Genomic DNA, 26088 nt, shown 5'->3' on the forward strand with positions numbered 1-26088 from the left:
TTCTTTTTTTTTTTTTTTTTCTTCATTAAAAGCTAACACTTGTCTCTGCTGGGAGTCATGAGGTTGTTCGACTGTTAACTGCTATGGTACTAGATGTAATTATGGATTTCCTGCACAGGCTCTAGGCTGGCATTTCTGCATTACCCTCCTTCCCTGCTTCTTTCCACTCTACCCCTACTGCTGGTACTGTTGCCTGTGGGCATCTTTGGTAATTACAGTGCAAAATCCTGGTTGTATTTGCAGGAGAAAATGCAGAAGTTTAGTATTTGCCAAAGAAAATGTGGCAATTTACAGGACTGTTGATTTAAGAACCTCTCATTAGAGCATAAACTCTTTGAGGGAAGAGATCCTGTGTACTTTGTCTTTGTCTCTTGGCATCCCTCGTGCCAACAGCAAAGTCTAGTCTTTCCTTGGGAATCAGTAGTAATAGTGTCCTTTATTAAACATCCTAGGAGCCAGTTTGTTTTATAATTTCCTGTGGGTTATCTAAATCTCTCAGTGGCACTGGAGGTATTATTCCTACATTTTCTTAGGTAATTGAGCCCTAAGCTGATTTTGACAGGATCACATGAGTGGTAAACTGGAGTTTCATTCCAGTACATCAGACTCTAGAACCCACACACTTTCTTAACCACTCATTTAGGAAATATTCTTAAAAATATTCACTGCATATATGAGAAAGTATTACTTAGGAATGTAGAAGGTTACCAATTTTTGTATGACACTGTAGTTTTAAAATATTTTGCTAATTTTAAAGTAACTGAGGGCGGTTTGCCATGAGTATACACATTGAAATTGTGTCTTTGCCAGAACAGAATCCTTTGGGGAGTTGTAAGGATAACTTCACACAAGAAACATTTGGCTTAAGTTTTAAAAGGTGCTATTTTTTCATAAGTTCTTGAGAAACTTGATGTTTCTTCATTTGTAAGCGTAAGCTTTATATCATATGAAAGACTTGTAATTCACATTGTTTGTGAGTCTTTGAAAATGAGAATTGAAATAATGTTAAAATTAGTAAATAAGTTAGTCCTAGTTGCATCATAGCCCTGCCAGGTTACCCCTCATAACCTTTCTTCTTTGATTATGGCGGTAAATGGTAACCCTGCATCTGTGGTACTCAAATCATACAATGAGAAACTAAATTATTTTCAGACTTCACTTGTATTTTTCCTTTCGGTCCTGGCCTGAATTGCAAATAGGAATTTTGCAAGATTTTAAAATGTCATGATATGAGTTTTAAAATAAAACTGTGGATTATATAACCTGAGATTCTCTGTAATCAGATTACATCTAAATGATATTTTAGTACATTTCTGGATATACCAAATAAAAATATTTCTTTGTGGCCAATGCTTTTAACATAATTTCTTTACTAAACATTTCATGTATCTGTTAAAAGGTATATATGATGTTGGATGCATTCCTTGTGTGAAGCCTTCTGTTTTTGTCTCCCTGGACATCAGTTCCTCCCCAGCTGCCTCTTCCCTCCTTATTTATCTGACAAAATGGACACTCTAGTCAAATGGATTATCTTTGTCCTTGCCTTCAGTTTTTCCTGAATTCCTGCCTGCTCCTTTTCTTGGAAAGGCTGGGCTACGTGGGGCTATTGAGCAATGAACCTCAGGATCTCTTTTTAACCTTTCTTGAGGGCCAGGGCAGAACTAGGCTTAAAGAGCTGGCTCTTCCCTTATCACTTTCACCTGGAGGTTTCCCATGGAGGCCTCCAAGCAGGAAGTGAGGTCCAGCATCTTACCATTTCCCTGGGAGTCCTGGGCATGTCCTGTGATCCTTCCGGGAGCCTCCTCTTCTGTGCTCAAGACAGGAAAGAACAAGATCTTTCAGCTACTAAAGAGGTACCTTTCTTACCCTCCTTCCCAGTTTAAAGATTTTCATATGTCTCGCATGCAACTGTTTTATCCTTGGCACAAGTCACAAAGTCCTTCTCTTTTAGGTATTGTGCCTCTAAATGTTTTTAGGGAAGGGGAAATAAGGAAGCAGAGAAGGGGTGCAGGAAGATGAAAGGCGGGGCTGCACAGTGATTGGAGGACATCTGTTATAATTTATTGTTAAGACTGGTGTACCATATTGACTGAAGGGTCTTTAAAAGTTTGAAATCTAAACCTGAAGTCTCCAGGCTTCTTTGAACTTTTTATTAAAAATAACAATCTTCGGGGCGCCTGGGTGGCGCAGTCGGTTAAGCGTCCGACTTCAGCCAGGTCACGATCTCGCGGTCCGGGAGTTCGAGCCCCGCGTCGGGCTCTGGGCTGATGGCTCAGAGCCTGGAGCCTGTTTCCGATTCTGTGTCTCCCTCTCTCTCTGCCCCTCCCCCGTTCATGCTCTGTCTCTCTCTGTCCCAAAAATAAATAAACGTTGAAAAAAAAAATTTTAAAAATAACAATCTTCGATATTTTTCTCTAGATATACGTAGACATGATACAGACATTAGAAATGGATAACCCTATTTTAGACTTTAATGTTGAAAGATATTTAAGCAGAAAATGTACAGAAAAGTCTTAAGCAGTGGTTGGGTGCATTGAATAAGAAAAATACAGAAACTCATCCCATCTTTTCCGTGTTCAAGAAAAACTTCACATTTCATGTTATAGCAGAAAAATGCTTAGCAATCCAAAATTCTTTATATGCCTTTAAAATGTCTTCTTTTTTAAATTCTGTGAAAAAATAGGCTGATTATTTTAATATTTTCAAAATTTGGACTTCACCTAAATTTTGACAAATCAAAATTTAAGTAGTTAATAGTTTGATTTATTCTTAGAGGATAATGATATCTGTCTGCTTCAGATTTTTTATAAGTAAAAAGACATTAGGTTTATACTTTTTATTTCATAATATAAAAAGCACCACTTTGAAAAATATGTGTTCTTAAATTCCAGTTATTTAACATACAGTGTAGTATTAGTTTCAGGTGTAGAGTATAGTGATTCAATAATTCCACATGACACCCGGTGGTCATCACAACAAGTGCACTCCTTAATCTCCATCACCTATTTTACCCATCCCTCCACCCACCTCCTTTCTGATAACCATCACTTTGTTCTCTGTAGTTAAGAGTCTGTTTCTTGGTTTAACTCCCTCTTTCTTTTACCCCTCCCTGCTTGTTTGTTTTGTTTTCTTAAATTTGTTATATGACTGAAATAATAGGGTATTTCTTTCTCTGACTTATTTCATTTAGTATCATACTGTCTAGTTCCTCCATATCATTGCAAATAACAAGATTTCATTCTTTTTGATGGCTGAATAATATTCCATTTTGTATATAAGTTCCACATCTTCTTTATCCATTCATCAGGCACTGGAGACTTGGGCTGTTTCCATAATTTGGCTATTATAGATAATGCTGCAGTAAACATCAGGGTACATTTATCTTTTTGATTTTGTATTTTTGTATCTTTGGATAAATACCTAGTAGTGCAATTGATGGATCAGAGGGTAATTCTATTTTTAACATTCTGAGGAACCTCCCTACTGTTTTCCAGAGTTGCTGTACAAGTTCACATCCCCACCAACAGTGGAAGAGGGTTCCCCTTTCTCTACATCCTCACCAATATCTATTGTCTCTTATGTAGTTGATTTTAGCTATTCTGACTTGTGTGAGGTGATATCTCTTTGTAGTTTTGATTTGTATTTCCCTGATGATCAGGGATGTTGAGCATCTTTTCATGTGTCTCTTGGCCATCTAGATATCTTCTTTGGAAATATGTCTATTCATGACTTCTGCCCATAAAAAAATACATTTTGAGCTGCAATTTTTGCTAGTTTAAAGAACTATTTGAGGATAATAATGTAGACTTTTGTGTTGTAATCCATCTGTAATTATCCTTTATTCTTTTCCCGAGGACATCTTTTTGGGAACGTCTTAGATTGAGACTTAAGTATCTGTGCATTATAAATTTCACATTCTTAGTCTGTGCTGTAGTTAATAGACTCATGTTTTCTGAAATCAGATTTGTGTGTTTAGTTAGATATATGTAACCTCAAGGCAGTTTTAAACTGCTGCCTAATGATCGTGATTTTCTTTTGAATTCAATTCTGTAATGATCCGTAGTTAGTCCGTTGTAGTTAGTTTGTTATGAATTGCAAGAATTGCATTTTTTAAAAACATTCTGTGAAATGATGGTCCATAATTATTTTTTGGTGTGGCTGCCTTGTCTAAGTAACAGGTAAGTGTGGATCATAAAGGGAGATCTTTAACATTAATTAACCTTCATAGCACTGCTTTTCTTGGTTATTTTAGTGGTTTAAAATATATTAAAAAATAATATCTGTATTATGCTAAAGATTCACTTTGGTAACCAAAGGCTTTTTTTTTTTTTTTTTGCAATTTGGTGTTTTAATATTATATTTGAGATTTATCCACATTGATGCACATACTTTATGTAATAATTGCTGCGTAGTATTTTACTAAAAAAAAAAACAAAAACAACACACGGTTATTCCTCTACTAGGTTGATGACATGTTTTCTCTATCACAAAGAAGAGTGTGAATACTTTTAAGGACTTTAAGAAACAAATGTGCACATAAAGTTTACCAGAAGGACCATTTTCTCCTCTAATAAAAATGATAATTGGTTCATTCTTGCTGTTTATATTGTGAAGGGCACACCTTATGCTCCTTAAAAGAATTTTTTCATTAATCCTCATAATATTCCCGGGAAGCAGACCTGGGAATTAATCTCCTTAAGTAAATGAGGAAACCAGGCTCAGGACTGTTAGGTAACTTGACCAAGGTCACGAAAGCATAATTAATGAGAAGGTGATAACTACCGCTTTTCTTAATGGTTTTTTAATTTTTATAAATCGACCATGCTTTTATATGTTAAATTTAAAAAGCAACCTACAGTTTTTAGGATAACTGGTGGGAAGATAATAGGGCAGAAAGAGGCAGAAAGGAAAGAATGGGGGCTTTGCCTCTTGCTAGCTGTGGACTTGGGCTGGGAGAGCCTCCTTTAAGACAACTGGTTTTATGTCATAGAGCTGTTATGAGGATGAAATATGAGATGCAGATATATATAAATTCCTAACATAATGTTTTGGGCATAATAGATATTAGAATATAAAATAGCTTGTGATAACTTATTCATAGGTAAATGAGAATATAAATTACTGATGGCTGGTTTTCAAAGTAACTTTTTTTCCTGTGTTGAGCTAATCTTTCATCAACACTAGATCAAATGAAGTTGGTTGATAGATTCAGTAATTTCTTGCAGTTGGATACTGAGTATAATTAAAACCACAAACATTTTTCTTTACATTTCATATGACTAATAGTAAAACCAGCAAAATATGCTTTAAAGCACCACTAATATATTTAAAATTCTTCTAATTCGTCTTTAAACATGTTTTCAGTATATTTATAATGTATGTTAATATTTACTAATTTTATTAAATACTTATATATTAAATACATACATAATTTTCTTTTTTGGTTTTGATTTTTTTTAATTTAAGAAATCTTTGTATACTCCAAGGTTGCAAAGATTTTCTTGCGTGTATTTCCAGAAGTTTTAGAACATTAGCATTAACATGTAGGTCTAAACTCCATTTCAAGTTCACTTTTGTATATGGTATGAAATAATGGTTGGTGTTCATTCCTTTTTTCATTAAGATATCCAGTTGTTCCAGCAACACTTGTTGAAAAGACTGTCCTTTCCCCATTCAATTGCTTTCACATTTTTTCAGAAATCAGTGGACCGTAGATGTGTGGGAGTTAGGTGGAATTGTTATTTTGTTCCATTAATTTATGTGTTTATCCTTTCACCAATTATACACTGATTTGATTGCTATAGATTTAAGACTAAATATTGAAACTGTACAGTATAAATCTTCCAACTTGTTCTTCTTTTAAATATTTGACCGTAGTAGGTTATTTGTATGTGCATGTACATTTTAGAGTCATCTTGTCAATTTCTACATAAAAGCTCATTGGAATTTTGTTGGGTATTATGTTGACCCTGTATATCAACATGTGGAGAATTAACATCTTAACAACATTGAGTTTTCCAATCCAATAACATGGTATATCTATCTATTTTGGTCTTTTTAAATTTTTCAATGTTACATGGTTTTCAGTGTGCAGATCATGTCCATGTTTGGTAAATTTACCCCTTACTATTTCATGTTATTGATATTATTATAAAATTTATATTTCAAACTATTTTTCCAGTTGCTCAATGCTAGCATTTAGATACTATTGAATTTGTTAATATCTTCCCCTTATCCTGGGACCTTGCTAGGCTTACTAGTTTGAGAATCTTTCTGGCAGATTCCTTAGGATTTTCTACTTAATGGATACCTTCTGCTTGTAAAAGTTCTTATTTTCCAATGTGCATGCCCTTTATTTCTTTTATATATCATATTGCCCTGGATGGGACCTCTGAAATAATGTGATTATAAGTAGTGAGAGCAGACCTCCCTGTCTTACTCTCAATCTTAAAATCAGTCAGCCTTCAACATTATTTAGGATGTAGGTTTTTCATAAATGCCTTTCATTAGGTTGAGGAAGTTTTCTTCTGTTCCTAGTTTATTGAGAATCTTTGTCATTAATAGATGTTGGATTTTGTCAGTTGGTTTTCCTGGATCTGTTGTCATGAGACTGTGATTTTTCTCTTTTATTTTCTTAATTTGGTGAATTACATTGATTTTTCTCATGTTAAACCAACTTTGCTCTCCTGGAATAAATCTCATCTGGTTTTTTATATATATATGTTTATATATATATATATATATATATATATATATATATATATATATATATAAATATATATATATATTTTTTAATGGGTTGTTGGATTTGATTTGCTAATATATTGCTAATTAGTTTTGCATCTAAATTCATGAGGACAATTTATTTAATAGCTATCTGTAGTTTTGTTTTTGACTGGCTTTGTGTCTGTAATACTGACCTTATAGAATGAATTGGGAAATAGTCTCTCCTTCCCTGTTTTCTGAAAAAGTTCATGTAGAATTGGTATTATTTCATTCTGAAATGTTTGGTGTAATTCATCAGTGAAATGGCTTGGCCTAGAGTGTTTTGCAGGTAGGTGACTACTAAATTCAATTTCTCTAATAGATCTAGGGATATTAAGAGTTTTCTATTCTGTATCATATTTGGTAATTTATGTCTCAAAAAATATTTCCATTTCATCTAAGTTGTTGGATTTATTGAAATAAAGTTTTTCTCAATAATCTATAATTATCCCTTTAATGTTTGTAGGAATTGTAGTGGTGTCTTCTCTTTCATGCTGATATCGGTAGTTTGTCTCTTTTGTCTTTTATTTTCCTTCCCTGAGGTTTATCAATTTGATTGATCATTTTGAATAACCAGCTTCAGTTAAAATGATTTTAAACTTTATCCATATTTTATTTCATTAGTTTCTATTCTTTTTTTTTTTTTTTTATCCTTGTTTGTAGTTATTTGGTCAGATACAAATTTCAGAGACCCTAAAGACACTGTCCTGATTCTTACACTTAGATGGAAAAATAGAACTCATTTATATAGTAATGGGTATTCATTACATCTGTTTACACAGTGTTTTCTTCTTTCATTGTTATTAGGCTGTATTCTAATTAATTACCTGTAATCTTTCTCTCCCAAGGCAGCTAATATTTTTAAGGAAAGGTCTTATATATTTTCATACTACGCTTATAGAGCCGACAAATTTTTGACTCAATTTTGTAATTGTAAAGTTTAATGACAAAAAACCCCTAATAAATAATGAATTCTAATTAGAAAATTAGTGTCTCACAGGGGTATGTCTAGCAGTTTTGAAAATCCAACGTACATACTAGCATTGGGCAAATATATTCATTTACTTTTGTAAAGTATAAATGTGAGAAGCAAATGCTTGTAAAATCTAGTAAAATCTCCTTAAGACTATTTAGAAAAACACATCTGTGGAATTTAGCCATTCTGTTTAATTAGAATCAAATTTATTTTTGAATATTGGTTTTTCTACCCAGAAGAATGGAATGTATGTCTGTATCCTTTACTCAGTCTCATAGTTTACCAATTTTTGTTTATCTGTTTTAATTTATCTCTTTTTCCCCTTTGCTTTAAGCTATTTCCGTGAGAGAAGAAACATTGCTACCTCAGCTGGAAAGTCTGTGACACAGGAAAGTGAGTCTCAGCATGTAAAGTCTTTGTAAATTAGCACTCATATGACAGTCTTAAATGTGTGAAACTCGTGATCGAGAAAGTAGGCCCCCTGTGTAATAGGGAATAATGGGAATAACTATCTACTAGGGTTCATAATACTTCAGATGCATTTAAAGATGAGTGAATAAAAGACAGTCATATGTACTCAGACTCCTGGAAATCTTCAGATACTAATGTAAAAAAAAATTATTTTATTTTATTTTATTTTTTTTGCACCAGGCTTCATTTATCAGTAGCCACAGTTGAAGGCATTTAACTAAATTAAGTGGTTTGTGACATACTGAGCTATAGGACCTGGATTTATGGAAAGTAATTTTGCTATGGTAATGGGAAAGGGCTGACATTACTTTGGTAAATTGATCATTGACAGAGGCTTTTCTTTCTTTTTGAAAATTCTGCTTATATATGTTCAGGAACATTCTTCTTAACAATAAGGTGGAAAACACTTGGTTACTGACCCTTTAAAAGTTTTTTTTTGCCATAACAGAGAATGAAAGTGTTAGGAATTCTTTCTTGTGGATGGGTGTAACACAAGGACAGTAGAAAATCTCTTGAAATAACTTATTTACAAGTGTATTAGTGGCTGTGGTGTTAGATTATATTAAGTAGATTCTGGTGTTTTGAGTGATACAGCATCTAGTTGTTATGTTAGTGAACTTTTAATTATTCATTGGAAATTACAATAGATCTAACACTAACTTTATGCCATTAATACTGTATTCTTATTTAGGAATTAACATTATAAATGGCATCATACGTGGGAAATGTGCTTAGTTATATTAAGGTGAATCTTAGAGGGTAGCAAGGCCATATATGACACATCACACTTTCAGAAACAGTGAGTAATATGCCTTGGTTGGAAAGTGAGAGGCATATACAGTGAGTGCTACACCAAGAAGCCATGGGACAAGTTGCTTTGGAGGTGAATATTATAAGCATAATTTTGGACTCTCAGAGAATAAAGCTTAAGTTGTGATATTACTATAAAATTATTAAGTGCATACCTTTTTAAAAAATGTTTCACATTATTTATATCTTTTCATTCTCATCCTATAATTTCCCCAAAAGATTCAAAGGAGGAAAATTCATCTTTCATTTTTCCTTATGGAGAGACCTTTCTCTTCCAGAGACTAGAAAATTCCAAGGTTAGTCCCATACATTTTTATTTTTTTTTCCATTTTCAAGTCTTTGCTCTTCTGCCTATATTTCCCTCTTCATTTCCTTTAAAGTGTTTGGAGAGAGTTATATTGAAGCAGGACATTGGTAGTCAGTAAAATTCTTTTAAGTAAAATCATGTTGAATGTGTATCTTTAAATATATATCACAAAAATACATTCAATTTCAGGAATACAGGAGGGGGATTTCTGAATTTTCCAAAAAATAAGTTACTTTAAAGACAAACCCCCAAAGAAAGCAAAAGCAGGCAAACAGAACCCCCCTAGATTTTGCTTTTTGCCTTATACCCAAATATCTACTTCTAACATATCTTCATATCTTCATTATTTAATTTATCACTTAGTCTTTCTTTCTTCTCAAGTACTTGTGCTCTTCGTCAGGATATTTTATTTTATTTTATTTTATTTCTTCGTCAGGATAAAACAGAAGTTGGAAGACAAAAAGTGGGAAATTAAAAGTAAATAAATTTTGTTCTTGGTTGGCATCTTCTGTTTTTCCTGGATGAAATGATGCATTATTAATGATTTAAATATCTTGAAACAGGCATCGAGAGGCTATTTTTAGTATAGTCTCTCTAAGTTTTTACTGAAAATTGATCTAAGCAGTTAGATATTTATGTAATAAAACTAAGCTCACATTGTGGATATTTGGAAAATATTGCTGTCCTAAAAAATGTATGTATATAATATATGTGTATTTTTTTTTAATAGAAGAGATCTATAAAGAATGAATTTTGGACCCATGAAGAAACACTGAAAGGGGAAACAACTACTGAAAAAAACTCTTTTCTTGTGAAATCAAGGTATGAGGTCATGATTGATGATGATTAATTCTTTTGAATATAATGTTATGCAGTGTTGACTTCTTGCTCATATTATGTTTCTAAGAAAATAGTTTACATTAGTAAGTTCAAATCTTTCTCATTCTAGATGTTTCAGTAATGGCACTTTACTTTATTAAAAAAACTTTTTTTTAGTTTGTTTAGAGCACAAGCGGGGCAGGGGCAGAGAGAAGGAGAGACAGAATCCCAAGCAGGTTCTGTGCCATCACGCAGAGCCCAGCGTGGGGCTCGAACTCACGAACCTGAGATCATGATCTGAGCTGAGATCAAGAGTCAGACACTTAACCGACTACACCACCCAGGAACCCTGAATAATGGCACTTATTTTAATAATTGAACTTAGAGTCTGTAAATCCGGTGTATAGTGATATTTTGCAGCAGATTATGTTAGTCTTTTCCTAATTGAAATCACTCTTCCCATCCTAAAGTGGAAAATATGTGGTGCCCACAATGTGTGTTAAAGATGGGAAGTTATGTTAGTATGAAGGAGAAAGAGGAAGCGCAAAAAAAAAAAAAAATTACTATCTAAGGTGCAGAATTTTTACAAATGTAATACATCCTTTTTTACTGGAAGTTCATCATTGACAAGCTTGACAGTTTACCCAGTTATTTGGATCACTCATGAAATTAAGCAGTTTGTGAGGCGCCAACTTAAATTTTAGTTTTCTCAACTTTATTAGGACTTAGTGTCCTGCATCATTACCTGATGTTCATTTTATATCTTCAATTTTATCCTTTTCTTTCCAAGTCTGATAATGTTGTGGGTTTTCTTAAATTGAAACTAAATAATTGAGGATCTTCAGTTAGCATTTGATATGTATGTATTATAATGCAAAATGTGGAAGGGGCCAAGTTAAATCATTCTTTAAGGAAGTGAGTTTTTAGGACACTGTGTCCAAAAGGATGTAATTTGACTCCTACACATATCTATTTCATTGATTAGCAAAAACTTCTTTGTAATGAGTTTTATTATACATTAATGGCTGAGTGAACCTATTTTGTCATTCCTTAAATCTGTAGAAATATGCTTAGCTATTATGAATGTGTTCTGGTGAATATTATAGGTTACACAGCTTTTACCTTCTGATTGTATCCTGACTCTTTCTCATTTCCTAGCTAACAGTGTGGTGAAGTTTTCCCTCATTAGTGTTACAAAATAATACTAAAGCTCTTGGAATTGAATCGTGGAGAGCGAGAGAGAAGCAACAAGTTTCGAAGTGAGATCTCCAAATAGATGAGTTAGTGGTTCATGAATGTTACTCAGGGACTACAAGTTGGAATGGCTATTTAATGCTGTTGGTGATGATGTTAAATTACGAGGCAGGGAATGTGGTCAGTCTTTACCCTTAGTACCAGTCTGCACCCACCCCCACCCCCACCCAAATAAACAGATCAGATTAATGACACAAGAAAAATTGTACTACTTTCAGCAGTGTTCAAATATATCTTAGGGTAATAAGAGATTTCTGTTTTTCTGGAAGAGTTTTAGAACTTATCAGATGGGTTAATGGAGCTCTTAAGAGCTTTCTGACTTTAAATTTCTGTGCAGTTTGTTGTTTATAAATTTCAAAAGTAATCAGTGGCTCAAATACATATGGTATTTTGTAATGTTAACACAGTTTGTTTCCATTTAGCATATATGATAACAGGAAGGAGAATATAAGCGAAGACAAAGCAGAAGATATTTGGATACCTCGAGAGGACAAAGTTAATTTTCCAGTAGACTCTGCTTCAGAATCAGAATATTCAACAGTAGAAGAATGCTTTCAGAGTTTAAGAAGAAAAAATTCAAAGGCATCTAAATCTAGGACTCAAAAAGCATTGAATTTGGACCCTGTTAATAGGCACAGTTATCCGTTAAGCTCAACAAGTGGAAATGCTGAGTCCTCAATCGTTTCCTCAAATGCAATATCTCCCTATGCCTGTTTTTATGGGTCCTCTGCAAGGAAGGTTAAATCCGGATGGCTAGACAAACTCTCCCCTCAAGGGTATGTAGTTTTTCATTTTTTTTCCCATAAGTAGCATATTTTCAGCAGTTCAAGTTTATCCATTTCTAAACCTGCTAGGTTGTTGCTACTCTCCACCCCTCCCCTACCCCGACGCACACAGATACAGTTTTTAGGGGTTTTCAGTACACTTTTGCAAATGCTGTTCTTTAGACATAAGGAGGAACATGTGCAGTGTATTATGTGGAATGCTGGGTTAAGATTCTGAATAGCAGATTGAAATCGAAAGTTGCAATTTCACATCTAGATCCTTAATGTTAGTTTCCAACTTTACACTAAAATGCACTGTGTCCCAATTTATCGCAAAGAAAAACAATACAGATTGAGTTGGTATTACTAGGCCCACACTGTTTGGCTTTTGCTCATATTATAACAGTGTTCTGTTTGGGAATACAAGTCTTAATTGTAGTTAGAGAAAGTATGTCATTGTTAGATTTCAGGCTTCACTGGTATAGATACATTGTTTTGATTTTTGTATGTTGCACAGAAGGTCAGAGTCCCTTGAATATTATACTTTTAAAACAGATTTATCATTTTAGATGTTTACAAAGAGACTTCTGTCCCTTAAGGGTTATACAGTACTCAGAAATATTTGGGGAGGGATTGCGTTTAATTAGAATTGTTTTCTGGCATCCTGATTTTTTAATGTCCTTTTGAAATATTTACTTGAAATGTTCCTCATGAATTATTAAATTATTTTGGGATTAAATCTCTCATGTTTAAGTAGTGAATGTGGTGAGTCCTTGCAATATGCTGGTTTTCTTTACTATTCCCTCCAAAATGAGCATCATTTCTAGAAAGCCTTTGACCTAAAATAAATTTTTTTAGCAAAAAGTTACTAGAAGAAACATTAGTTGATTAGCGGGAGCAGGTTTTAATTTCTTAAGAAAGTGAAAAAAAAACAACACTTTTATGGTTAGTAATTATATATTTAATGCTTTCTATCATCGCATCCTTTTAGCAAATTAGATGTTGAATAACCTAATTTAGCGAATTAGAGTACTTCTTAGTATCAGTTATCCTGTCTCCTTTCTGGTTATTTAAGGTAACAAAGTAGTCAACTGTGCCTACTTTTCATCAGTCATCAGTACTATTGATAGTCTAATAGCAAAGGTAGGAGTAAGCATTCAAAAGTACACATTGGTGGAATGAAACAGTGAGTTTGAATATTCTCGAATCTTTTGTTTCTGTAAAATTAAGGTGTTTAGGGAGATTCTAGTGCTCTCTCCAAACAAATACCACCAGAAGAGTTAGCGGACTCTGGGTACAGAGCCCCCAGCAGCTGTGGTTTCCTTTTCCTGCCTACTCTCTGGTGGTACCTTGCTCTCTGCAGGGTTGTTATGTTTATGCTCCGGGCACCCTGAGAAAGCTTCCCCATTATTGTCCACCTCTGGGACAGTTAGAACATTTTTCCTCTCACTCTATCAGAACTCTGGCTTTCCATCCTTTCTATTCTGAATCCGCCTAAGGTCAGATGCTGTAAGTTGTCTAGATTTATGTTTTCCATTTTAGGGGAAATAATTGAGTTTTCTGGCTTAACAGTTTTTCTCCTGGATACCAGGATGAATAGAGATGGGAAATTAAACAAAGAACTTGCTATATCACCAAGAGATTAAACTCTTTTATATGATTTTATTGTTATGACTTGAAAAGAAGTATATGTTACTGGCTTAGAAGCATGTATTATTTATTAGATCAGAAGTAGAATCTCTTAATTTCTCCTTTTCATAATTGGATTCTGTATTCTGTTGTGAGAGTGTTTAAAATGCTCATTAATTAGACAAAGTGATGCCTACCCACTCCTTATGCAGAGGTTATGAGCTTTATTTAACTCGTGGCCACATGTCTCTTTGGAGCAGTTAGCACTGCTGTAGATGGCATTCTGATTCCAGAGAGGAGGGATCAGCAAACTTTTTCTGTAAATGGTCAAATAATAAATATTTTAATCTTTATAGCCTCTGTGGGGCCTCCGAGAAGAATCAGCAACTCAACAGTTGTAGCATGACAGCAGGCACAGAGAATATGCAGACCAGTGATTGAGGCTGTGTTTCAATAAAGACTTTATTTATAAACACAGATTTGGCCTGTGGGCCGTAGAAGCATAAAGCAGATTAGATATTTGGCTAAAATCTTATACCAGCTTCTTCTGTCTCTCCTAGGTCGCAAGTAGAAAATTATAACCTGATACTTTCTGTTATTTTAATCAATATAGAAGTCATAAGAAGCAAGAACTCACTTTGGCGACCTTGACACTTACTGTTCTTTATGACTGGAATGTCCTTTTCCACAGAGCATCGTGACTTGTGTACCCTTCCTCAAGTTCTTGCTGTAATGTCTCCTTTGCATTGAGGCCCTCTTCCCCAACACCCCATCACTCCCTTCGTTACTTTATTAAAAACAAATAGCCACACTCAGTTGTCCTTCTCCAAACAGTGTTTGAAACTGTTCTCAGTCATGAGGGACGTTAAACAAAATTATCAAATTTATAATCTGGATTTATTTCACATGATTGAGTATCTGTTTTTGCAATGGAAATGCCAGTTCTGCATCAGTGCACGGTATGTGAAAGCTGCCTAGTATTTAGGAAGAAAGTAAGTGTGTACCATCATGCAACTAAAGAAATAGTAAAACATTCACAGTTGAGCTTAAAATATGAACATTCACTAACTCTTTGAATGATCTAATTATACTATAGACTGATAGTATCAATTTCAAAAATTATATGGAAAAAAAACTTAATAAAATGTAGAATGTGGATGTATTTGTGTTTCAAACAAGTCAAGCAGATGAAAAACTTAACGGTACTTGTTTTTAAAAAAACTCACTGGGTTTTGAGGATAAAAAAAAGTCTCACTCCCCTTTCTTAACTGTAACTAATAAGCTCAAGCTCTTTTTTTTTTTTTAAGTTTTTTAAATCAAAAAAAATTTTTTTAATGTTTATTTTTCAGAGAGTGAGGCAGAGCGTGAGTGGGGGAGGGGCAGAGAGAGAGGGAGACATAGAATCCCAAGCAGGCTCCAGGCTCTGAGGTGTCTGCACAGAGCTGGATGTGGGGCTCGAACTCCCGAGCTACGAGATCATGACCTGTGAGATCATGACCTGAACCAAAGTCATGCTTAACTGACTGAGCCACCCAGGCACCCATGGTAAGCTCAAGCTCTTCCCTCAGTCTGAGATGATGTAAATATGGAAGACTGGACACGGTTTATTGCAGCATTTCCCAAGTATGTGACTCAGAGGAAGAATCCTGCCAGTTGCTTTAAGGAAAAGACAACATGGTGAATGTGCTGTACCCTTGCTAGGAGGTACACATAGTGAAAGATCTAAGCATTATCTGCAACAACGAAACCTTTTTGACATTTTTAACTTGCTGTTTTCTAAAGATATTTGTATGTTCAGTATAATGCACCAACATTTTTATAAAAATTGCAATGGATCTTGAGTTCATATTTTACTAGGAAATATGTTTTATGACTTTCTTTCTTACTCAGCTAAATTCCTCTTTAAAAAAATTGTTAACTTTTTAACCTTTGAGAGGCATGGTGTGGGAATCTGAGCCTAGGACAGCAGAAGCAGAACATGTGAGGCTAACTCAGCAAATCGAACATATAATATGCTTAAGAATTTGTGGAGGAATACAGGGGTACCTGGGTGGCTCAGCTGATTGAGTGCCCGACTCTTGGTTTCAGCTCAAGTCATGATCTCTCATGGTTTGTGGGGTTGAGCCACATCGGGCTCTGCATTGACAGTGTGGAGTCTGCTTGGGATTATCTTTTTGACTCTCCCCCCACTCGGGTTTTCTCCCTCTCCCTCTCAATAAATAACTAAATTAATTAATAAACTAAAAAGATAATTTGTGGAGGAATACAAAAACGCCCATGATGTATGTGTTCCTTGCCTTCTTTATGTCTTTCATTAGGGCAGGAAAAAAGGAAGTAAATAAAAATAAAACCTAAATGCCGAGTATAGTTGGTACAGAAAGGTCCTCAGAGTACAGAATTGTGAGGTTACAGGGGGGTTGAGAAAACATTTCTTCAAAGATCTAGGAATGAGAAGTGGCAGTTCAGTTGGCCTTTGGAAAATAGATGAGATTTTAACTAGCGTTTTTAGAAGAAATACTTTTCTGGATAGAGGGAGTGAAAAGGCACCAACATAGATGATACCCGGGGTACTGAAGTCTATGGGATGGATAGCTGTGATTAGCTGGGTTATTTTATGGAAGATGTGAGTAAGCTTCTAGAACAAGGAGGTAGAAATTGCCAGTGGATTGCATGTTCAGGTTGAGTAGAGAACTGAGGGAAATGAAAAAGCCAATGGTCAAATACCAAGAAAAGATCAAACCCCAGACAGTAGTTGGGAGTCAGACCACCCAGAAGCCAGTAATCCAGGACTTGGTGGGAGATGAGAGCTTACTACTCTTGGTGCCTTTGTCAGTGACTGATGTCGCAGTGTGTGCCCAGCGTGTCCAAGGCTACTTTAGTGGAGTGATTCCTCACCCTGGTACACAAGTGTGGGTGTGCCTCACATTTCCTGGGAATGCTGACCCCTGGCCTTTCAGTGAAAGCAAATGTAGTGCAAAGTTGACAAGTCTCTATCTGACCAAGATGTTATATACCAATCACTGTGTTGAACTTAAAGTTGAATCTTAGATCTTTGATAAAAAGTATGTAGTTGGCCATTCCTCAAATCATACTTTGTAAAGACTGTCCCAAGCAAATAAAACGCCTCAATGTTTTATTTGTAGTTTAAGGAAACAATTTCTGAGTTTTAGTATTTATTAAATAACATGACTAATTTCTTTTAATCCATCTAGTGGCAGACAAATGAGTGAGGGTGTTGGAATCAGAAAGAAATTAGAGTTGTAAGCTCTCTGTTGTTCATTTGCTATGTGACTCAATGTCTCAGGACCTCCATTTCCCACATAAAAGTGTAAGGTCAAGACTCCCTCTGTGGGCTCAGTTGGAAAAGTAGGTAACATTGGGCCTGACAACTGGGGCTGAATAAACCACAGTTTCCTTTCTCTTTAGAAGAGTATCACTTTATTTCAGACCTGATAATGTTAGTGAAAGTGAGTTCTAGTCAGTTCTTACCTTGGAAAATAGGATGTAAGGAAACCATGTGTTCACATTAAACTTACAAAACATTAACATTTTTTTCTTAATATTTATTTTTGAGAGAGAGAGAGACAGAGTGTGAGCCTTGGGAGGGGCAGAGAGAGAGGGAGACACAGAATCCGAAGCAGTCTCCAGGCTCTGAGCTGTCAGCACAGACCCGGATGGCGGGGCTCGAACCCACGAACCACAAGATCATGACCTGAGCTGAAAGAAGTTGGACACTTAACCAATTGAGCCACCCAGGCGCCCCCACATTAAACTTTTAAAAAAAGGTTTCTGGTGATTATAAAAGCATGTGGTTTAAAGTGTCAGAAAGTTCTATGTGGCTTGTTAAAAAACACATAGCAATTTTCCTCCCCTCCCACATCATCACAAGAGACTGCCACTTTGAACTCTTTTTGTAGTTTCTTTTGGTATTTACTTTGTATTTATTAATAATGTTTAAAAAGAAATTTTTTTTTTTTACAAAAATTTTTTTGACTAGTCTCCATGCCCAGTGTGGGCCTTGAACTCACAACCCTGAGATCAAGAGTTGCATGCTCTACAGACTGAGCCAGCCAGGTGCCCCTATCTTAATAATATTTTTATGCTATTTTTCCCCCCTCACTTTTCAGTGTTAGGGATTATCTCTTGAGGTACTACCATAGAGTATAATGTTTATTCAATATTTTTTAATGTTTATTTATTTATTTATTTATTTTTCTTTTTTTTTTAATTTTTTTTTTTCAACGTTTATTTATTTTTGGGACAGAGAGAGACAGAGCATGAACGGGGGAGGGGCAGAGAGAGAGGGAGACACAGAATCGGAAACAGGCTCCAGGCTCTGAGCCATCAGCCCAGAGCCCGACGCGGGGCTCGAACTCATGGACCGCGAGATCGTGACCTGGCTGAAGTTGGACGCTTAACCGACTGCGCCACCCAGGCGCCTTTAATGTTTATTTTTGAGAGAGAAGGGGGGAGAGAGAGTGAGCACACATATACACACTTATGTGTGGTGAGGGGAGGAGCAAAGCGGGGGCACAGAGACTGATGTGGGGCTTGAACTCACAAATTGCAAGATCATGACCTGAGCTGAGGTCAGATGCTTAACTGACTGAGCCATCCAGGCGCCCTTAATGTTTATCCATTTTTATCTCTGTCCCCCACCCCTTCTTCTGGCAAAGACACAGTTCTTGTCTATCATCCATTTAATGCAGTTGTATAAAATATTTAGGTTATTTCTGTATTTAGTTTTATACTCTTGTGACTATAAATGCTCATATGGGAGGCTCTGTAACATAGGATTAATTTTTCTTTCATATGTGATCTTTAGTTTTCCTTGGAATTTAAAACTTTTGATTTTTTAACTTGGGTTTTTTTTTTTTTTTTAATCTCATTCATCTCACATTTCTTCCTAAGAACTATAAATCTGTGAAGTAACCAAAATACATATCAATTTCATCATCTCACAGTCTCCTAAGGAATTCTGTTTAGTTTGGGCTGGTGGTTCTCCAGTCCTGCTACACAATTAGCTGGTTAGCATTCTGTGGTCCTTTTGATTATTGTCCTAGGGATTCTCTATGTGCCGTGTTTTTGTCTTTCCTCAATATCCAATTGTCATGGTTTCACCACCAGCCTACCCACCCATGCTCCTTGGAGCTTCCTCAGAAACAATGGGTAGGGGAGATAGTTTTTGAGACTTTGCATTTTTCAAAGTGTTGCTTTTTTTCCTAAACATGCTTACTGATAATTTATCATGGCTCAGAAGTCTTGATGAGAAAGAATACTCCCTTCAGATTAGCAATCCACAGTCTTTTAGATCATTGGTATTATAGAACTGGTATTGAGAAATCTGATTCTTGACCCTTTATATGTACACTCTTTTTTTAGTTCTGGAAGATTTTCCTGTTTTCTTTGTTAATTAGTCTGTTTTTTCTTTCTAAACTTTTTGGTAATTTGGCGTTGGACCTCCCACACCAAAATGTTGAAAACAGTGTAGCTTTTCCATGTTTCATTTCTGTGAAGTTTATTCAATTGTATTTTCTAACCTACTTTTGTTTTTTGTTATCCTATATTTAATATAAAAAGCACTTTTTTGTTCTTTTATAGCTTATTGTTACTCTTCACGGACAGAATACCTTTCTGAAGATGTTCATGTTTTTTGAGGCTCTCTTTTCCTGTTCGGTCTGCTTTTAATTTTATTTCTATTTTTTGGGGGGGGGGTCATTCCCCATATTTTACCTTAGAGATGTTTCCCTCAAAAGTTTCATTTAAAAACAAATTAATGTTTATTTATTAGAGAAAATGAATGAGTGGGGGAGGGGCAGAGACAGAGGGAAACACAAAGAGGGAATCCAAAGCAGGCTCCAGGCCCTGAGCTGTCAGCACAGAGCCCAACACGGGGCTTGAACACACGAACTGCGAGATCATGACTTGAGCCACCCAGGTGCCCCTCAAATGTTTCATTTTTAAAGTGAGATCTTGCAAAGCTGCTTAGAACAGGTTCTGATGAGTCCTGTTACTCATTTCTTGTAAGATGAGATGATCTTGCTGGACTTCTCTTAATATGTTTCCCTGGTGACGCCTCATGCCATTATCTTTTAAATGAATCCTGGTAAACAGCTTTTTGGGAGCTTAGGGAAAGTGGACTTTGAGTGTAAATATCTATGACCCAGACTTTTGTTTGATTCTTCTGTTTTGAATACCGCCCCCTACCGTCAGTCATGTGTGAGTGTCCCAGTCCAGAGACCCTCTCCCATGTGTGTGATATGCAGTGAATGAAACTCTGGTTTCTGTTGAGCAAGAGGGGGGGCATTTTTTCCAGCGGTGTGAAGAGAGGGAGGATTCTGGGATGGAGTGATGAGGGGTACAAATTTATCTCTTAAATTGCTCTTCAACAAATCTTGTTTTTGGCACCTCCCCCCCCCACCTCGCCTTCATAGTCACTTCCAGAGTTACTTAATGTCTTCCATTGCCTGAGACTTCCCGAGATTTTGTGGGTACATTGGTTTTCCTCCCAGATTGATCTGTTGCAGGCTTAGCCATCAGCTCTCTGAAACTTCCTAAGTCAGCCCTTCTCCTTAAGGTTTCTGAATATTGTTCCTTCATCTACTTCTATGATCATTGTTGGTTTATAGGTATTTGTTTATGTTTTTTTTAACCCTTTGAAACAACTTTGGGAGAAGTAGAGGTAAATGAAAGCTTTTAACTGATCATCTTAACTAGAATTTGGTTTCCGGTTTGTGTGTGTGTGTGTGTGTGTGTGTGTGTTTGTGTTTACAGAACATGACTCCATGAAATAGTTGTGAATCATTTAATATAGCTCTTCATATACCATGTCAAATAAGCACTTAGCTCTTTGTGAATATTTAAAAATTGGTAGTGACATATTAAAATTAATGCTCTATTATTGATTTCCGAAAGCTTTTTTAGCACCTAGAATTCTACATTAAAATAACATTCATTTTTTCTCATTGAAAGAATTAGGTATAGCAGAGATAGAAGCTGGGATGTCAGAGAATTTTGCTTTATTTTTGATTTTTTGGCCCCAATTCCTTTTGGTTCACATAATCTTGGTAACTATCATTTGGTTTGCTTAAAAGTGAGGAATTGTGTTTTAGAATAGAAGAGTGATAGCATTTTACACTTGATCTTAGCAAAAAAGGGCAAGAAGTGATAGTGCTGGCATTTTATTTATTTTATTTTTTTTTAAATTTTTTTTTTCAACGTTTATTTATTTTTGGGACAGAGAGAGACAGAGCATGAACGGGGGAGGGGCAGAGAGAGAGGGAGACACAGAATCAGAAACAGGCTCCAGGCTCTGAGCCATCAGCCCAGAGCCTGACACGGGGCTCGAACTCACGGAGCGCGAGATCGTGACCTGGCTGAAGTCGGACGCTTAACCGACTGCGCCACCCAGGCTCCCCGATAGTGCTGGCATTTTATAGAAATATAATAATTTCTTGCATCTGTATTTATAAAATACTTCATAACTAATACGGAATCATTTAAAAGCCTCATACTTAAAAGAGTATATAAAATAAAAACTTAGCTAAATCAAAACATGAGTAATTAGATAAACAAAAATCTACACTTTTGGAAATTGTAGTAGTTCTAAAACATTGAGGCTAGTGAGGGTTAGAGTAGCAAATAAGATAAAATTTGCATGTAATTCTTCAGGATTATGTAAACAAGGCAGACAAATCTGGAACACCATGTTGCTGTCCTTTTCATTAGATACTGCTTAGAATAACTGAGAAGTATGTTTGTGATGATTTAAATTCCATGATTAATAAAAGCCATAAATTTGACTTAGTGCCTTTGAGGCTCATTTCATTTGTGTCATATTTAATGACAATTTGGTAGCCTTTGCCACCTTACATTAATATTGGTTACCATACCTATTTGATTTGGGGATTTTTTTTAAGCTAAAATATTACATCTTTTTAAAAGCAAACAAAAATCTCTACAACCCTGTTGGCACTTAAGAATGAAATTCAAACAGGAATACCTCTGTGTGAGTACTTGATAAATCCAGATTTGTTTGTATATGCACTGTTGTTCAAAAAAAGAATTTTTAAGATAACACAGTTTTGAGACAACAAAAACTGACACCAGGTGGTAAGGCTGTATTTATGATCGCAGTTGAAACTTCACACCAGCTGCCCTACTAGAGCTCAAGAGAAGAATTTATAGGAATTCGTTCAGTAACATGGGCACAAGACTTATAAATTATTCTAAAAAAGCTTCTTAAAGAAACGTTTCCCTTCAGAACCCTAAAAACAAAATAGGATAAAACCTAGGCTAATATGTTTCGTGTCTGCTCCACCTTTTTTCCTGAAGGAATTCTGAAGCACTTTGCACAATTGAACTCACATATAAAATGGGTAGAGGTCAAATGTTAACACTGCCGAAAGGGATGTCCAGGATGCCTTGCTATAAAACGTACTAGAATCTATTTTGTGTAGCAGTTGAGAGCATGGACTTTGGGATCCGATTGCATGGATCTGACTCACAGATACGTTCTTTACTGGTTGTGTGACAAGGTTTTTCATCTTAACCAGTGCCTGTGTGCCTTCATCTGTAAAATGGGAATAGTAATATTACCTCATGTGGTTGCTTGGAGGATTAAATGAATTAGTATTTGTTTTTGCCTTGCAGCAGGGCCTAGAACAAAGCACAACAAACCGTTTGCTGTTTTTATTATGAGGATTATTATGGCAAATAAATTCTTAATTGATGCGTTAAAAATGTCTTTCCTGTGTAGTAATTCATTGTTATTTCATATCTAATTTGTGTCCTGTGACAGTAGAAACACAGTATTGGATGACACTGTATTTTATACCCTGTCTTATTTTTTTAACATTTACTAAACAAATTAAGCTGTAAAGCAAAATTTTAGGGAAAAGCATAAGTTACATCAGAGTAAATGTTTACTCTTGTATCCTCTAATTGTGTGTAGTAGATTGATTTTACGTAATTCCAGTGGAATTAGCTGACTGATATCTAATAGTCTTTTTTAAAAATGTGAGGGAACTATATAACCGTTGCACAGAAAAGATAGTTCTTAAAAATTTAGTATTCATTGATATTTATTTTAAAATTTGAAACACCTTAAGTTCTCCCTGTTATTTCATTGAAATTTTAATTAATATGTAGGTTTACCAACATTAAATCTGAGTTTTCACTTGCTAGAAAGGAGAATAATGTGAGAAAGGATATAAATGTAAGTTCTTATATTTAATTACCAGTTATTATAATCCAGTATTGAACTTACATGCAGAAAACAGTTAATTGAATGTTGATGTGTTTTATGAAAAAAATAGATTAAACAATATTTATATAAATTTAGTTTGGAAACATTTTGTATTGATTTGTATTTTTAATAACATGTCAAATGCATACTTTTTTACAAAGTATATTTTAAGTGTTTAACATAAAAAATGTATTTTTAAATTACATGGATATTAGTGATGAATTTTCCAAGCTTAATGATGAATTTTCCAAGCTTTCTGTAGGCTCTAATTTTTCTTTAATAACAAAATATTTTACAAAGCTTTTATTTTGTCATATTAAAAAAAGAAACCCTGATCTTTAGTATTTGAAAAAAGCAAAACATGAAATTAAGGGTAAAATGTTTTAGTGGTGTTTGTCTTCTGAATATATAAATAATGCAGATTTGAGTAAGCATTTTTCAGTGAAAAATATGTTCCTGTGTTCATTAAATATTTATTAAGCACATTTTATTGGTAGAAACTGTGGCAGTTGCTGGTTTTATATTGATAAACAAATACTTTCTGCACTCAGGTATCTCAATTTCTAGCATGGGAGATGGGTGAAGCAAAGCGAATATGGAATTCCAAAATCTGCTAGGTGTCATTAAGTGACGAAATGGATCAAGAGACCAAAGAGCTCTGTAGGATTTAGGTGGCAGTCAGGTGGCTACTTGGAGGGGATACTTTCAAGCTGATGTTTCAAGGATAAGGAGCTAACCATGTCAAGAATAGGCTGGAAGCATTCTAAGTGGAGAAAATAGCCTCTGAGAAGGCGCGAGCAAGAACCAGTGTAGAGATAGGAAGCAATATGGCTGTAGGATTGTGTCCACTGGGTAGGTACCAACAGATTTGATGGCTGCCTGCATGAATGAATGGCAGCAGAAGGAAAGGACCATTAGTAGAATTGCCCAGTGGCTCTCTCGAACTACAGAATGGTTGTTTCTTCAGTTGCTACACCCTGTGGCTTTTCATTCCATTCCCCTGTGGGCTGGGACTTGCCCTGTTTACCTGTCCCTCCATAGGATTATTAGAAGGATTTAATAATATTTAAAAATGTTGAGCTAAAATGGCTGAACACATCTAGAAGTTACCAGGTAGTTGTGAAAATTCAATGGTTGGGGGAATACCTCAGAGACTATTAAGTCTCCTATCAGCTGAGGTTTTGGTTGAGGCCTTGCTCAGAGAGCCAAGAATAGAGTGTGTCTTTGGTCTTTAGTGCCCAAGAGATGTGGTCAGATGGTGGTATCTTTGACCCCTAAACTGTCTGCCCTGTCTCTTTCTCTTCTCATTTTTCTGTGGATACAAGTGTTACACTCCTGGATGATGCCTCAGACCCCAAACTGTGTATCAGGTTGGTGATGGAATTCTAAGAAAGCTTTGGGAGTCCAAATGGCTGCAGTTAATAATCTTAAGTAAAACATATTAAAGTAGGCTCTAAACTTTCTTCACTCTATGCTTTGGCAGGTTTTGAAACTTGGAATTTAATTTTGAGTTCTCAGAAGTTTTCCTTTCTTGTGCCAACCTTTTTTTTTTTTTTTTTTTTTAAAGGTACCGATTATTTGAGTTCTAGTCACTGAGGTTTGTCATCTTGCTAAAGGAACTATGCTTGATCATGTCACTCATTCATTCGACAGATTTTTTTTTTTTTTTTTTTTTTGGTGCCATACTTGTCTCTGTGTCAGTTCCTGATCATGTAGTAAGGGATGAAACACTCTTGGACTTTGTCCTTGGAAAGCATAAGATATGCTGTGGGAGGCAGAATTTGGGCAAGTAAACAAATGTATGTACGTACAGTTAGAGATTGTGCTCTTTGTTAGGAGGAAAAGGAGAGAGTGCTTTGAGAGAGGATAACTTTGTCATCTGCTTTGAATTAGCTCATCAGGGAAGGAATAATTGTGTAGGTAGTATGGGGGATCTCTGAAAGAGAAGTAGTTAGCAAAAGGAATAGAGGGATAATGGAGGGTTCTAAGATCTCCCTACAGATGTTGATTATTTTTATTCTAAAGTGGAAGGTTATATATACTGTTGAGCTCATCTTACCACCATTCATAATGTAAGGTACGTAGAATCCACAACAAAATCTTGATTTACAGAATTATTGCTGACATTGTGTGGGAAGATCTGTATTTACCTGACTTCAAGTATGACAGAGACCAACATGACATGAGTACAAAGTGATTAATTTGTTCAATGTATTATTATTGTGTGCTTAATATTTCTTATGTTTATAAGTAATATTCATTATGTTTAATGTTTAATGCTGGGAATTAATTTTTTTTAATAATAGACTTTTTTTTTAGAGCAGCATTGGTTTACAGGAAAATTAAGCAGAAAGTACAGTTTCCAAATAGCCCCTTATACATACCCCACTGTACACATTTTCTCATATTATTTACATCTTACATTAATGTAAGATTATTAAAATACTTACATGTTACTGCTTTTTTCAATATAATTTATTGTCAAATTGGCTAACATACAGTGTATACAGTGTGCTTTTGGTTTTGGGGGTAGATTCCCATGGTTCATCGCTTACATACAACACCCAGTGCTCATCCCAACAAGTGCCCTCCCTCCTCAATGCCCACCACCCGTTTTCCCCTCTCCCCCACCCCACCCCCATCAGCCCTCAGTTTGTTCTCTGTATTTAAGAGTCTCTTATGGTTTGCCTCCCTCCCTCTCTTTTTATAACTATTTTTCCTCCTTCCCTTCCCCCATGGTTTCCTGTTAAGTTTCTCAAGTTCCATATATGAGTAAAAAACATATGCTATCTGTCCTTCTCTGACTGACTTATTTCACTTAGCATAATACCTTCTTATAGAAACATTGGGTGTTTGTGTAAGAAAACACAGACCAAGAGAAGTTAAAAAGAAGCAGAAAGATGATGAAAAAAGAGCTGACTGGTTAGTTTTGCTTATGATTTCAAAGTCTTTATTTTACTTCATAAGTAATTCGAATGCTTCTATGTGGAAATGTCTGCACTGATCAACTTTGAAACTTTTCTCTCAATTTGATCAGGTTTGCTCT

At 35.3% G+C, this 26088-nt stretch overlaps 1 protein-coding gene across 4 annotated transcripts in view; it reads left to right on the top strand.

Moving 5' to 3' along the window:
- Nucleotides 1–26088, top strand: part of ARAP2 (ArfGAP with RhoGAP domain, ankyrin repeat and PH domain 2) — a 188497-nt gene that overhangs the window by 12990 nt on the left and 149419 nt on the right. For all 4 annotated transcript variants that reach the window (XM_040486123.1, XM_040486141.1, XM_040486118.1 and 1 more), the window contains exons 3-6: nt 8076–8134; nt 9242–9318; nt 10060–10151; nt 11825–12178. In XM_040486123.1, coding sequence (XP_040342057.1) covers nt 8076–8134; nt 9242–9318; nt 10060–10151; nt 11825–12178 — 582 coding nt within the window. The remainder of the gene's footprint in view (nt 1–8075; nt 8135–9241; nt 9319–10059; nt 10152–11824; nt 12179–26088) is intronic.

The sequence above is a fragment of the Herpailurus yagouaroundi genome, unplaced genomic scaffold (genome assembly GCF_014898765.1).
Source record: "Herpailurus yagouaroundi ecotype Mexico unplaced genomic scaffold, PumYag 28, whole genome shotgun sequence".
Lineage (NCBI taxonomy): Eukaryota > Metazoa > Chordata > Mammalia > Carnivora > Felidae > Herpailurus > Herpailurus yagouaroundi.